The 12,280-nt window shown below is 40.7% G+C and overlaps 1 protein-coding gene across 1 annotated transcript in view; it reads left to right on the top strand.

Annotated features, from left to right (window-relative positions):
• Positions 1-12,280, top strand: part of LOC149263339 (S-adenosyl-L-methionine-dependent methyltransferases superfamily protein) — a 252,836-nt gene that overhangs the window by 125,927 nt on the left and 114,629 nt on the right. The window contains exon 4 of the mRNA XM_089387669.1: positions 7,712-8,050. Coding sequence (XP_089243795.1) covers positions 7,712-8,050 — 339 coding nt within the window. The remainder of the gene's footprint in view (positions 1-7,711; positions 8,051-12,280) is intronic.

Below are 12,280 nucleotides of genomic sequence, written 5' to 3'. Positions count from 1 at the left end.
ACATTAATATTTTATTTTCCCTAAGTTTAGACTTAGGGACTCCATTAAAAATATTAATTATTTTAATATCTCCTGAACTGTTTAGAATCTTCCCAAACCATTTCTTGGCATTGGAGATCTCATGTGCCCCAACCTCCCCACCAAATTTCGTGCTAGAGCACATCCGATGCTACTCCAAATCAACACTCCCTCTTAGCGAGGATTGTGCTCTAGTAATACTCCTAACTGAGTATCATCCTGATCATCCGGCATTGGTCTCTGTGCTGATGTTAAGCCTCCCTGCCCAACATCCTCTGCACTGCTGCATCCTATACTGCTGCCCATGGCTTTGCTACTACCACTACTGCGTCTGTACGGCAACTCCCTCTGCATCCGTGTTGCTGCTGGTCCTTTCTCCTAACACTGCATCCGCACTGCAACTCCCTCTGCATATGTGCTGCTGCTGGTCCTTTCTCCCAACACTGGATCTGCACTGCAACTCCCTCTTCATTCGTGCTGCTAACACACTACTTCTGAAAGGGGTTCTTTACCATCCCCATCTTTTCCCTGAAGTAGTCAAATTTTGACTTTCCAAGGGCCTTGGTGAGGATATCTACCACTTGTTCTCCTGTAGGAGTGTAGCTCAATTGTACAACTCCTCGTTGGACATAGTCTCTGACAAAGTGACACTGGATATCAATATGCTTCGACCTATCATGAAATACTGGATTCTTAGAGAGTTTGATGCAACTTCGATTGTCACACATGATCCTGATCGCCTCCATATTTCTTCTGAATAGGTTCACCAACAGTTTTCTAAGCCACATGGCCTCACACAAAGCTGTGATTGCTGCCATATATTCTGCCTCAAATGAGCTCAAAGCCACAGAATTCTGTTTCCTACTGCACCAGGAGGTCATTCCTGATCCAATGTTGAAATAGTACCCAGAGGTACTCTTCCAATCCACTTAACTTCCTGCCCAATCTGCATCAGTAAATCCACTCAACTTGATATCCTTCCCCTTGGTGTATAAGAACCCATAATCAATTGTTCCCTGTAAATACCTGAGAACGTGTTTGGCTGCTGCCCAGTGTGCCCTCTTTGGTTCCACCATGAATTGACTGAGGGTGTTGACAACAAAACAAATATCTGGCCTGGTATTGATCAGATACATTAGGGACCCTATGAGCTGTTGGTATAGGGTGGGATCAACATCCTTGTTTTCTGATTTATCAATCTTCTTCCAGTTGGTGATCATTGGCGTAGCCATAGGTCTACAGTCTCGCATCCCGAACCTTTTCAGGATCTTTGTAGCATACCTCCCTTGCCCAAGGAAGATATCTCCTTTCTGTTGGCAAACTTCCAACCCTAGGAAGTAGTGCATTCGTCCCAGATCCTTCATATTGAACTCTGTGGCTAGATTCTTCTTGCAGTCCTCAATGAGTATGGATTATCCTGTTAGAAAGAGATCATCCGCATATAATACTAAGATAAGTGGCTCGTTCTCTACGACCAGATAGTAGAGATTCAGATCCGCGTCACTCTTGACAAACCCCATCTTCTGCAAGTAGCCATCTATTTGACCATACCACGCTCTCTGTGCCTGCTTCAGCCCATACAAGGCTTTCTTCAGTCTGCATACATGAGACTTCTTCTCATGAGTTTCAAAGCCCTCTGGTTGTTCAATGTATACCTCTTCTTCTATTACCTCGTTCAAAATTGCCATCTTGACATCCATCTGATGGATCTCCCATCCCATCTAGGCTACAAGAAATATCACGGTCCTAATAGATGTATACTTGGCTACCGGGGCGAAGGTTTCCTCATAGTCAATCCCTTCCTTTTGAGCATACCCCTTAGCCACAAACCCGGCCTTGTATTTCTCTAAACACTGCCGTCTGCAGCATATTTGATCTTATAGATCCATCTTGAATCCACCACAAATTTGTCTTGAGGCCTTGACACCACCTCCCAAACATCGTTCACCATTATGGAGTTATACTCCTCCACCATCGCATCTAGCCAGACCTGATGCTGAGCTGCCTCCTTGAAACTGGCAGGCTCCCCATCTTGAGCTATTAATCCCTGATACCTGTTTGGCTGTTTTCGCTCCCTCTTACTATTCCTTGGCTCACCGATGAAGTTCTATGCATCACGCAGAATCTGTACGAAGTTATCTGCTAGTTCTTCCTCTGCCAGTAGGTGCTTCTGTTCGCTCCTCATCCTCATCTTGAGAATCTTCCTGACTTGAGGAAGGGTTCTTCATTTCCATTGGTTGAAGAGGCATGACCAACAGATCCCCTTTCGACTGCTCTTTGGAAGGTATTTCGCAAGATCTTCTGAAAGCTCTGTCCTCCATGAACTTTACATCTCATCGTACTACTACCTTTCTGCTCCCTGGAAGATAGATTCTGTATGCCTTAGCGTTCTCGCTATATCCCACTAGATACCCCTTTTCTGTCATCTGATCCAGCTTCTTCCTCTTTTCTTTGGGTATGCGGCAATGTGATAAACTCCCAAATATCCTGAAATGATTGACTTCAGGTGTTTTCCCAGTGAAGACTTTCTCTGGAGTAATCTTGCCCAATGCCTGATGAGGAGTCTTGTTCTGAACGTAGACAACTGTGTTGCATGCTTCCGCCCATAGGAATTTTGGCATATCCTGATCATACAGCATGGCCCTAGCTGCTTCTACAATGGTTCTGTTTTTCCTTTTTGCCACCCCATTCTGCTCCAGATTGTAGGGAGCTGTCCACTCTCTTCTGATGCCCTCCTTAGCGCAATAATTAATGAAGTCCTTATCGACATAGTCTCCACCACTATTTGAGTGCTAGACTTTTATTTTCTTATCAGTCTAATTCTCCACTAGCGCCTTGAACTCCTTGAATCGATAGAAAACCTCATCTTTGGTTTTCAGAAAATAGATCCAAGTTTTCCTCAAGTGGTCATCAATGAAGGTAAGGAAATACTCGGTACCGCTGAGAGCTTTGACGGACATAGGTCTGCAGATATCTGAGTGTATCAATCTTAGTACACTCTTGGCCCTGTGAGTGTATCAATCCTAGTACATTCTTGGCCCTAGTATTGCTTGTGTTTTCAGGTGTTCATCTTCATTGGAATCTTCCTAGCGATCTACAAGGCCCCAAGGCCTCTTGGTTTGCTATCTGGATTCTGAACTCTAGTTTCTCACTGTTTTATCACTGCTATAATTTTTATTTTTAACAGTGATATATAAGCATTAAAATCACATTTAATTTGGTCAAAATAACCCAAATTTGAAAAATTTGAATTTTCTTAAATTTTGGCCATTCGAGCGTTGGTTATCTAACATAAATCTGATTTTTTGCTTGCTGGAATTTTATTTTATAACTGAATATGTCAAATCTGATTTTTTTTTTTTTTCTGAATAATTCACCTAAAAGGTTCAAAATTTCAAATTTTTAGTTTTGGCAATTTTTTCCAAGTTCTGGGCATTTTTTGATATTTGTTCAAGCACTAATAGCTCATTGGTTTTCTGATTTCCTCACTGTTGTAACTAGTTTTTTAGATCTGATATTTACTGAATATCACACTCTAAAGGCCCTAAAAACTTGATTTTTTCAATATTGATAAAATTTTCCTAGTTTTGGGCATACTGGGTATTTGTTGTAGCATCATTAACTTGCTGATCTGATGATTTGTTTACTTCTGTAATAAGTTACTTTAGATTTGACATATCACTGAAAACTCCATTTTGAAAGTGGGCTAAATTCATAAATTTACATCTGCAAATCATTCAAAATTCTTTTTGTTTCATATATTTGATAAATTCCATGATCTAAAGTGATTTTCTTGCTACTGTCATAAGTCTAATAAATGCTGGAATTTTATGAAATATTACTATTGATTTGGATACTTGAGATCTAACACTTGCTTGTCTTGCTCCAAGTTACAAGGATTTATGAATTTTACACTTAAAGCACTCGTACATTTAAGCTCTTAATTTCTGATTTTGTGGTTGGTTAAGTTGCTTTGACACTTGGAATCTAATTGACATTGTGATAAGGACATCTTCAGTAAATTTTATTGGCATCGTGTAATCATTGGCTAATTGACAAATTGGATGATTTATTCTAAGTATCTTGTGGATTGATTCATTGGCACTTTTATCCTTAAGCATTTACTTTGTATTAAGATTGTCCTCTAATTGTTATTAAGTACTGTTGTTATAAGGAGTAATCATAATTTGAGTACTTAAACTCTTAAACAATCTTAACTCACTCATCATCTTTGCACGAGCATTCTAGGATCTAGCTTGCACTAACAACTTACCTCCTAGCATAAGCTAGGTTGATTGACTCTTAGGGCAACCCTTTTCCGATTAGCTTGAGGGATTAATCCCTTGTTAGTGGTTAACACAGTGACCTTGCAGTCGTCAGAGCCACAATCTCTGTAGCGCTGGAGGCACTGGGTGGTTGGAACACAGGGGGAGGTATCGTTAATCAGGCCTTTGCCTGCTTCCCGTAGGCTGCCATCCCACAACCTACTCTGAATTCTATTTCTCAAAATAGTTAAGGGAGAGGTTAAACTTAAAATATGCATTTAATCTAAGATTTACCAACATTCTTGCATCACACCTAGCTCTTAGGACTTGCATCCCATATAGGTTAGTCTATCATATCAAGCAGTGGGTGTCCATCCGGTTACTTGGCATTAATTTACATTAAGCAAGAATTTTGACTTCATAAGGCACTGGTCTCATACTTAAAATCTAATCTAATCATTAATCTTGCGAAATTTAACCAAGAAGCTAGGCCACTCATCCGTGTCTCCCAAACAAGTTGGTTCCCAACTTGCTTTCCTTCACCTCATTTCCATAGGGCCTACCCCCCATAGCATGATGTTGGGAGACAACTAGAACGGAATGGGCGGGGATCAGAGTGACAGCGCTCGCATTGAGTGGTTGTTGCAGTGCCTGTACAATTTGAGCGACAACAGGACCTCAACATAAGAAGCCAGGAAAGGGACTTCCTTCCTCTAAGAAGAAGAAAGATTTATCAAAGATACAATGCTATGGTTGTCATGAATATGAACATTTCAAGAGAGATTGTCCTAATATGGCTAACAAGAAAAGAAAAAGGAAACAACATGCTTCCGCAACAAAAGTTGAAGAAGAAGAAAAACCAAAGAAGCCCAAAGGTGAAAAAGGTTTTTTCTACTATTCTGCCTTGATAGGTTCCTTTGTAGATGATGATGACATGTGGCGGGTAGACAGTGGAGCATCAAGACAGATGACTGGAGAGCATGGTAATCTTTCAGGCATGACAGAGAAGAATTTGTCTCAAAGGGTTTAATTGGGCGACAATAACAACTATGCAATCAAAAGAGTTGGAAAGGCATCCATAGAGCTGGAATTTGGTAGTAACGTTCATCTCAGCAATGTCCTTTATGTACCAGGTTTGAAAAAGAATATTTTCTCTGTTTCTTGTTTAGAAGATATAGGAGATAGGCTTGCTTTTGTGGATGGGTACTTGTGTGATCAAAGGGCCCTAGTATAAATGATGCTAGGGTTATTGGGATCCGTGGTGGAAGATTGTATAGACTTGTGAGTTGTTTAGATCAAGCATTAATACATGACGAAATAGATCCAAGTGAGTTATGGCACTGAAGGTATGGATATCTTCATTTTAGAGCATTGCCAGAATTAAGTGAAATAAAGTTAGGGGTTCCTGATCCACAAATAAAGAACGATGGTGTATGTAAAGGCTGTGCTCTTGGGAAGAACATTAAGAAACCATTTCCAAACAGTGACAACAGATCTAAGGAAGCTTTGGACTTGATTCATTCAAATGTATGTGGTCCGATGCCCGTAAAATCGCTTGGTGGTTCATTGTATTACGTGACATTCATCGATGACTTCTCCCGTAGGATATGGATCTATCTCTTGAAGACAAAAGACGAGGTATTCAACAAGTTCTAGGAAAAAAGCTGAAGTAGAAAACCTGGCAAGTAAAAAGATGAAGACACTGAGATCTGACAATGGAGGAGAATGCACCTCAAAGGAGCTTGTTGCTTTCTGCAAGCAGGGTTGGAAATAAGAGGGAGCTAATTGTTCCCTATAATCCACAACAAAATGGTGTAGAAAAACGAAAGAACAAATCCATTGATGAATCTGTCAAGGCCATAATGCATGATTTTGACTTGCCATTGTTGTTATGGCGTGAAGCATCACAAACAACTGTTTACATTCAAAATCGAAGTCCTCATAGAGTTCTGGAAGGTATGACTCTTAAAGAAGCCTTCACCAAAAGGAAGCTGAAGGTTAGGCACCTGAAAGTCTTTCGTTGTCCTGTATATATTCATGTTCCCAACAATAAGAGGAACAAGCTTGAGCCTTTAGGAAAGAAAGGAATATTTTTTGGATATAATGAATCTTCAAAAGCCTACATAATTTGCATTCTAGAACAACGAAGAATTGAGGTTAGCCATGATGCCACCTTCGATGAGAAAGTGGCATAATGGAGGTCTAAGGAAGTCTTTGTAGATTCCTTGGATGAAGTAAAGCAGGAGGCCTCAAGAGAAGAACATTCAAGTTGGACAGAATGTACGAGAAAGCTAGAAGGGCCTCAAGATCCAACAAAACCTGTTATAGTTCCAGAGATCAAGAAGAGACCAACATGGCGTAGATCCACATTGGAAGAGGTAGAAGGACATGCAATTCTTGATGGCACATTTAGAGAAGTGAAGAAACCTAAGAGGTTCTCTAGCTATGCAGCTCTCATGACGAAATTCATTAATGAAGAACCTTCCACGTATGAAGAAGCAACTAGTCAGCAAGTGGGGAAGGAAGCAATGAATGAGAAGTACTAATCAATCATGAAGAAAGATGCTTGCGAAATTGTGCCAAGGCCTGAAGGGAAGTCAGTAGTGACTTCCAAGTGGATCTACAAGATAAAGCATGTTACAGATGGTAGTATTGACAAATACAAGGCGAGGTTCATTGCTATAGGATTCTCCCAGAAAGAGGGAGAAGACTATGATGAGACTTTTGCTCTAGTTGTCAGGTACACCTCCATTAGATCCATCATTTCTCTCTTGTTGTTGCGTTTGGATGGAATTTACACCAGATGGATGTGAAGATTGCTTTCCTCAATGACTTGATTGAGGAAGAGGTGTACATAGAGAAACCTTAAGGATTTGAGGTATATGGAAAGGAGTCTCATGTTTGTAGGTTGAAAAAGGCCTTGTATGGACTCAAGCAAGCTCCAAGAGCTTGGTATGCTCATATAGACAACTATTTGACGAGACTGGGATTTACCAAGAGCGAAGTTGATCCAAACCTTTACTTTAAGGTTGTGAGGAATGCACCTGTGATCTTACTATTATATGTTGATGACTTGTTTCTGATAGGTGCTGAGCCTCTTATCATTCAATGTAAGAAGCAGTTGGCTTCTGAGTTCGACATGAAGGATCTTGGGTTGATGCACTATTACCTGGGATTAGAAGTATGGCAGAAACTTGGTGAAGTCTTCTTTGGTCAAGGAAAGTATGTGTTAGAGATACTTTGGAGCCGGTATGATGAATTGCAAATCCATGGTGACTCCTATGGTGACTAACTTGAAGAAGTTAAGAGGCTCTGAATCCAGATTGGTAGATCCATCTATGTATCAGCGACTTATTGGCATGTTGATGTATTTGGTTAACACCGTACCAGGCATATGCTTTGCTGTGAACACCTTGAGCTAGTTCCAGGTAGAACCAAGACATGAGCATTGGATTGCAACAAAGCACATCTTGAGATATTTCCGTGGTACAGTGAACTATGGCTTGAGATATGTTGCAAAGAAGGATGTAAAGCTTCAGGAATATACAGATGCTGATTGGGCAGGAAGTGCTAAAGATAGGAAGAATACCTCGGGAGTATGGTTGAGTTTGGGATCCGCTATGTTATCATGGATGAGCAGGAAGCAGAGGTCGATCACACTTAGCATTGCTGAAGTAGAATACATTGCAGCCAATGAGGCTTGTATCGAAGCAGTATGGCTTCGAAAGTTGTTTGCAGGATTGTTCGGCCAAGAGTTGGAACCAATGGTGATACATTGCGATAATCAAAGTTGTGTGAAGCTTTCAGAGAATCCCGTGTTCCATGACAGGTCAAAGCATATTGAGATCAAGTACCACTACATCTGTGACATGGTGCAAAGGAGAGCAATAAGGCTCGAGTACATCTCCACCGATGAGTAGACAACTGATGCTCTGATGAAGCTGTTGTTGAGGGACAAGTTCATGTACTTCAGAGACAAGCTGGGGCTTGTGGAGATCACCCCTCTCGTTGAGAGGGAGTGTTGATTTGTTTGCAGCACGGATGGACATTCTCCCAAAAGGGAGAATGGGTCCAAGAGACCCAAAATAGGCAATGTTGAGTGAGTGTCTCTTGGAGGACCCTGATCACAGACCATAAATGCTGGAGTGAGGTCCCAGACCCTGATGACACACCAGGCATGGTGGAGTGAGGTTCTTCAGCATCTGGACCTTGTTCACACACCGGGTTGGGAAGGAGTGAGGTCTTGGATTGTGGTCACATACCAGGTCGGGTGGAGTGAGGTCTAGTTCAACATATAGACTTGATCACCAACTAGGAAGGGGTTGAGTGAGGTCTTGGCCGAGAGTGCTCACCAGGAAGGGTGAGTGAGTGCTTTCTAGTTGAGGGTTTTGGCATTTTGGCCTAGGTGGTGGCCATGGGATTTGAGTATCGATCACTCTAGAGGAGTGAGTCCAAATATGCTGATGACATTGCCATGCATTTGGTACCACCTCAGATATGGCTGCTAGTAGATGTTGATGATAGATGATGATGCTGGTAATAATGGATAACCTTTTTCTTTAGAGAAATTTGTTCAATTTGATAACATCTATGACAATGATTATGAATACCTCCCTAGTTAAGAGGGAGTGTTGAATTTGTAACTATGGTCAGTCTTCATAATGTACTTTTGGTCACTTGATGTAATTATATTTATCATTATAAATCATATTTATAAATGCTTGAGTCAAAATAAAATTTATGTTGAGTCAAAATCCCATTGCGACTTTTAAAAGATCTAAATTGAATTTTTGAAATGAAAATTTTGGCTCCAAAAGTGACAAGTCGACTTCCCTCCAAGTCAAGTCAGCCCTAGCCAAGAGACATGTTCATTCACCCTAGACAGACTACTATATAAAGGTAGCTCGAGCTCCTCATTTGGGCAATTCACATTCCTCTCTCAAGATAGTTTCTAGGCAAGTGAGCGAAGGACAAAGAAGAAGGCCGAATTTTCTCTTTCCTCTCTCTCTCTCTAGCAACTCACACGTGTGAAGAAATCTCTCTCTTTGTGATTCACATTTTTTGGGGCAATTGTTGCAGGGGGCCGAAATTTTATGGGTTACTGGGGCAACTATTGCAGGGTCAAAATTCTGGGGCAATTGTTGCAGGGGGCTGAAATTTTATGGGCTACTAGGGCAACTATTGCAGGGTCAAAATTTTGGGGCAATTGGCTATTACATGAGGGCCGAAATTCTGGAAGTGCAGGATCAAGAGCGAAGTGTAGGATCAATTTGGGTGATTTGACTTGGAGGAGAAGACTAGGTTTGACCATAGGTCTAGGTGTGTCTCTCATTGAACAAGAAGAATTTCTCTATTGAAAAGGTTGCTAGGTTTTTCCCTGTAGTGGGTTTTCCAGGGTAAAACTTGTCTCTCTTTTCTACATCGTGATCTCTACTGTTCTTTATTGTTGAATTTTTGAAGTATAATAGCTGAATGATATATTGGAATAAGTTGAAAGAAAATTTGCTTCAAAAGTAATTATCAGAATTTCAAAAATATTGTGCTAACCCTAATTGCACTAAAAAATCAATAGATGTGTGGGGCAATCAAGGGCCCTAGGAACCAGGGTGATGGCCATGATGAATGGGTAGAGCTCATGTTTGGCTTTTGCCCATGTTCTATATGAAATGTCCCCACCATCTTTTGCATTTTATGATATTCTTTCTTTTTGTTTCTTGCTTGTGGCCATGATATGCTTTTAACGTTCTTTTAGCTACATCAACCTTCGGGGCAATAATGCCAAACCCAACCCAGACATGTGGACAAGGGGAGGGGGTGTACCAATGCCTTGTGGACCCAGAGAGGGAAAATGATGAAATAAGGCTTGTATGTGCAGAGGGGAGTGAAAAATGTGAAATGGAAAAACGGAACTGTGCTACCAAAATCGGGGTTTCCCAAGTAGTGCCCTTTTTGAAGCCATAGGCCAATAGGGGAGATCCCATGGGACTCGAATTGAGGATTAACCCCCATTTAAGGTGAGGAAACAAAACTACAGTCAAAACCCTTCCTTCCAAGTCACCCAATAATTGATCACCAAAGTCATACTTGTAAGCTATGAGTAACCATTACAACAAAGAATATCTAACATGAAATGAAATGAAATGAAACAACTTTCAAGTTTCACGAAGCATCATATTCATAATTCATTACAAATGAGTTATAATTGCCAACTTCAAACTTCAAACTTAAATTGTCATATATTGTTTACAAAAAATATCATAATAAATATGAAAGAGTCAACAATTATAAAATTAAAAACTACCAGAAACTAGAAAAGACAAGTAAATCTATTATCTATAGCTTCCTCTTGCCGCCACGAGAAATGTCTAATTTATGAGCAGGTGACCTTGGTATTGGTGGTTTCCTAGGAGTCTCCTCCCGCACAGTCACACAACTAGAACCAGAAGGCACATGCCCTCCATGTGAGGATGTAGATGGAGGTGGCGGAAACAAAGGAAAAGATGTTGGAACTCGAGCAATGGCACTACTACTGGATGGTGAGGGTGGCATGGTTGTTGTTGCTTCATCATCATCTCTCAAAAGTTCCGCTTCCAATTCTTCAAGATGTATAGTGCCATCCTCCAAATTATCGTCCTCTGGGTGGTTGGCCCAAATTTTATATGTTGGATCCTCATAAGGCCGATCACAATATTGACTCAACAACCTCAAGTTGTAGTGCAAATAAACCAAGTTTTTTGCCTGATTTTCATTGGGTTTGTTTCTTCTCACATTATGTATGAAGCTATAGGTGCTCCAACACCTCTCTGTAGAAAAAGTATTTACAACCTGCGAGAGAACTTTTTTTGCCAATTTTGGCAAAAGTCCCATGCTGCCATATGCTTCCCACCATGTGCGAGCATCAAATTTGTCTCTATCTTCCATTGCATGCAAAGAACCAAACAAACCAATGCAACTGAAGTATCTGCCTAATTCAAGATGCAGATTAGCACACTCCTCCTTGTCAGGTACCAACTTGTCTAATGCTTTGATATATCCTTTACATACCTCTGGATCTGTATGGGGTTTGATCCTAACCCCACCCCTAGGTGCAGGTTGGCCCAACCAAGATGGAGAGTAGTATTTTGGCATAAGGATATATGCCAAGGCATGTAGTGGAACATTAAGTTTATTCCATCGTGTACACACATAATTGTGAATCAATGTATACAAGTTGGGATCATCTTCCTAAACAATATCTTTTATTTGCCCCAACATGGTATCCATCTGCTCATACACCTCCCCAACCATTGGTTTATCTGTATCTACAAAACGAATCATGCTATAGATGGGCTTGGTGAACTGCAATACTTGCCTCTATGTGCCCAAAACAGACCATCAAGGGCGGTCTCCTGCACCTGTTCAAAACCTTGTTTGTTAGCTGCATTTGTAGCTTTGTCCTTTAATACTTGCCAGTGTGGACTTGATACCATGCTAGCTAATGACTCTCTTACCTTCAAAAGGCGCCTGAAGGTGAGGTAATAACTAGCAAATCTAGCCTTTGCAATCTTCAACAACTCCAATCTTGAGTGACTGCGAAAAAGCCCATGGGTATTGCTATGATTTGTAATAAATTTTATCATTTGTTTGCCTCTCTTGTACAAATCACCAATCCATTTGTATTGTTGGTTTTTGTTCTTAATAATATCATGCATCAAAAGTTCATTGTGTGAACCAAACACCCAGACCAAAATATGTTGGGGTATTTATCCTAAAATATTGCTCCCACTGCCTTACAATTAGCAGCATTATCAGTGATGACTTGGATGACATTTTAATTCCCAATATGTTCAATTGTTTCAAGTAATGGTTCTGCAATGTTGATGTTGGTCTTGAACTTCTCTGAGTGATCATCTGCTGAAAAGAAGATGGCACCACTAACAAACACAACAAGAACACTTATCAATGGCTTGCCTTTTACATTTGTCCATCTTCAGATACAATGGACACCCCATGCTCAG

Source organism: Pinus tabuliformis, chromosome 6, assembly GCF_031772625.1.
Source record: "Pinus tabuliformis cultivar Carrire ecotype Pingquan chromosome 6, CPIR1, whole genome shotgun sequence".
In the NCBI taxonomy this organism is placed as follows: Eukaryota; Viridiplantae; Streptophyta; class Pinopsida; order Pinales; family Pinaceae; genus Pinus; species Pinus tabuliformis.
Note: the sequence above shows the minus strand (reverse complement) of the source record. Positions and strands in the feature narration are given on the sequence as shown.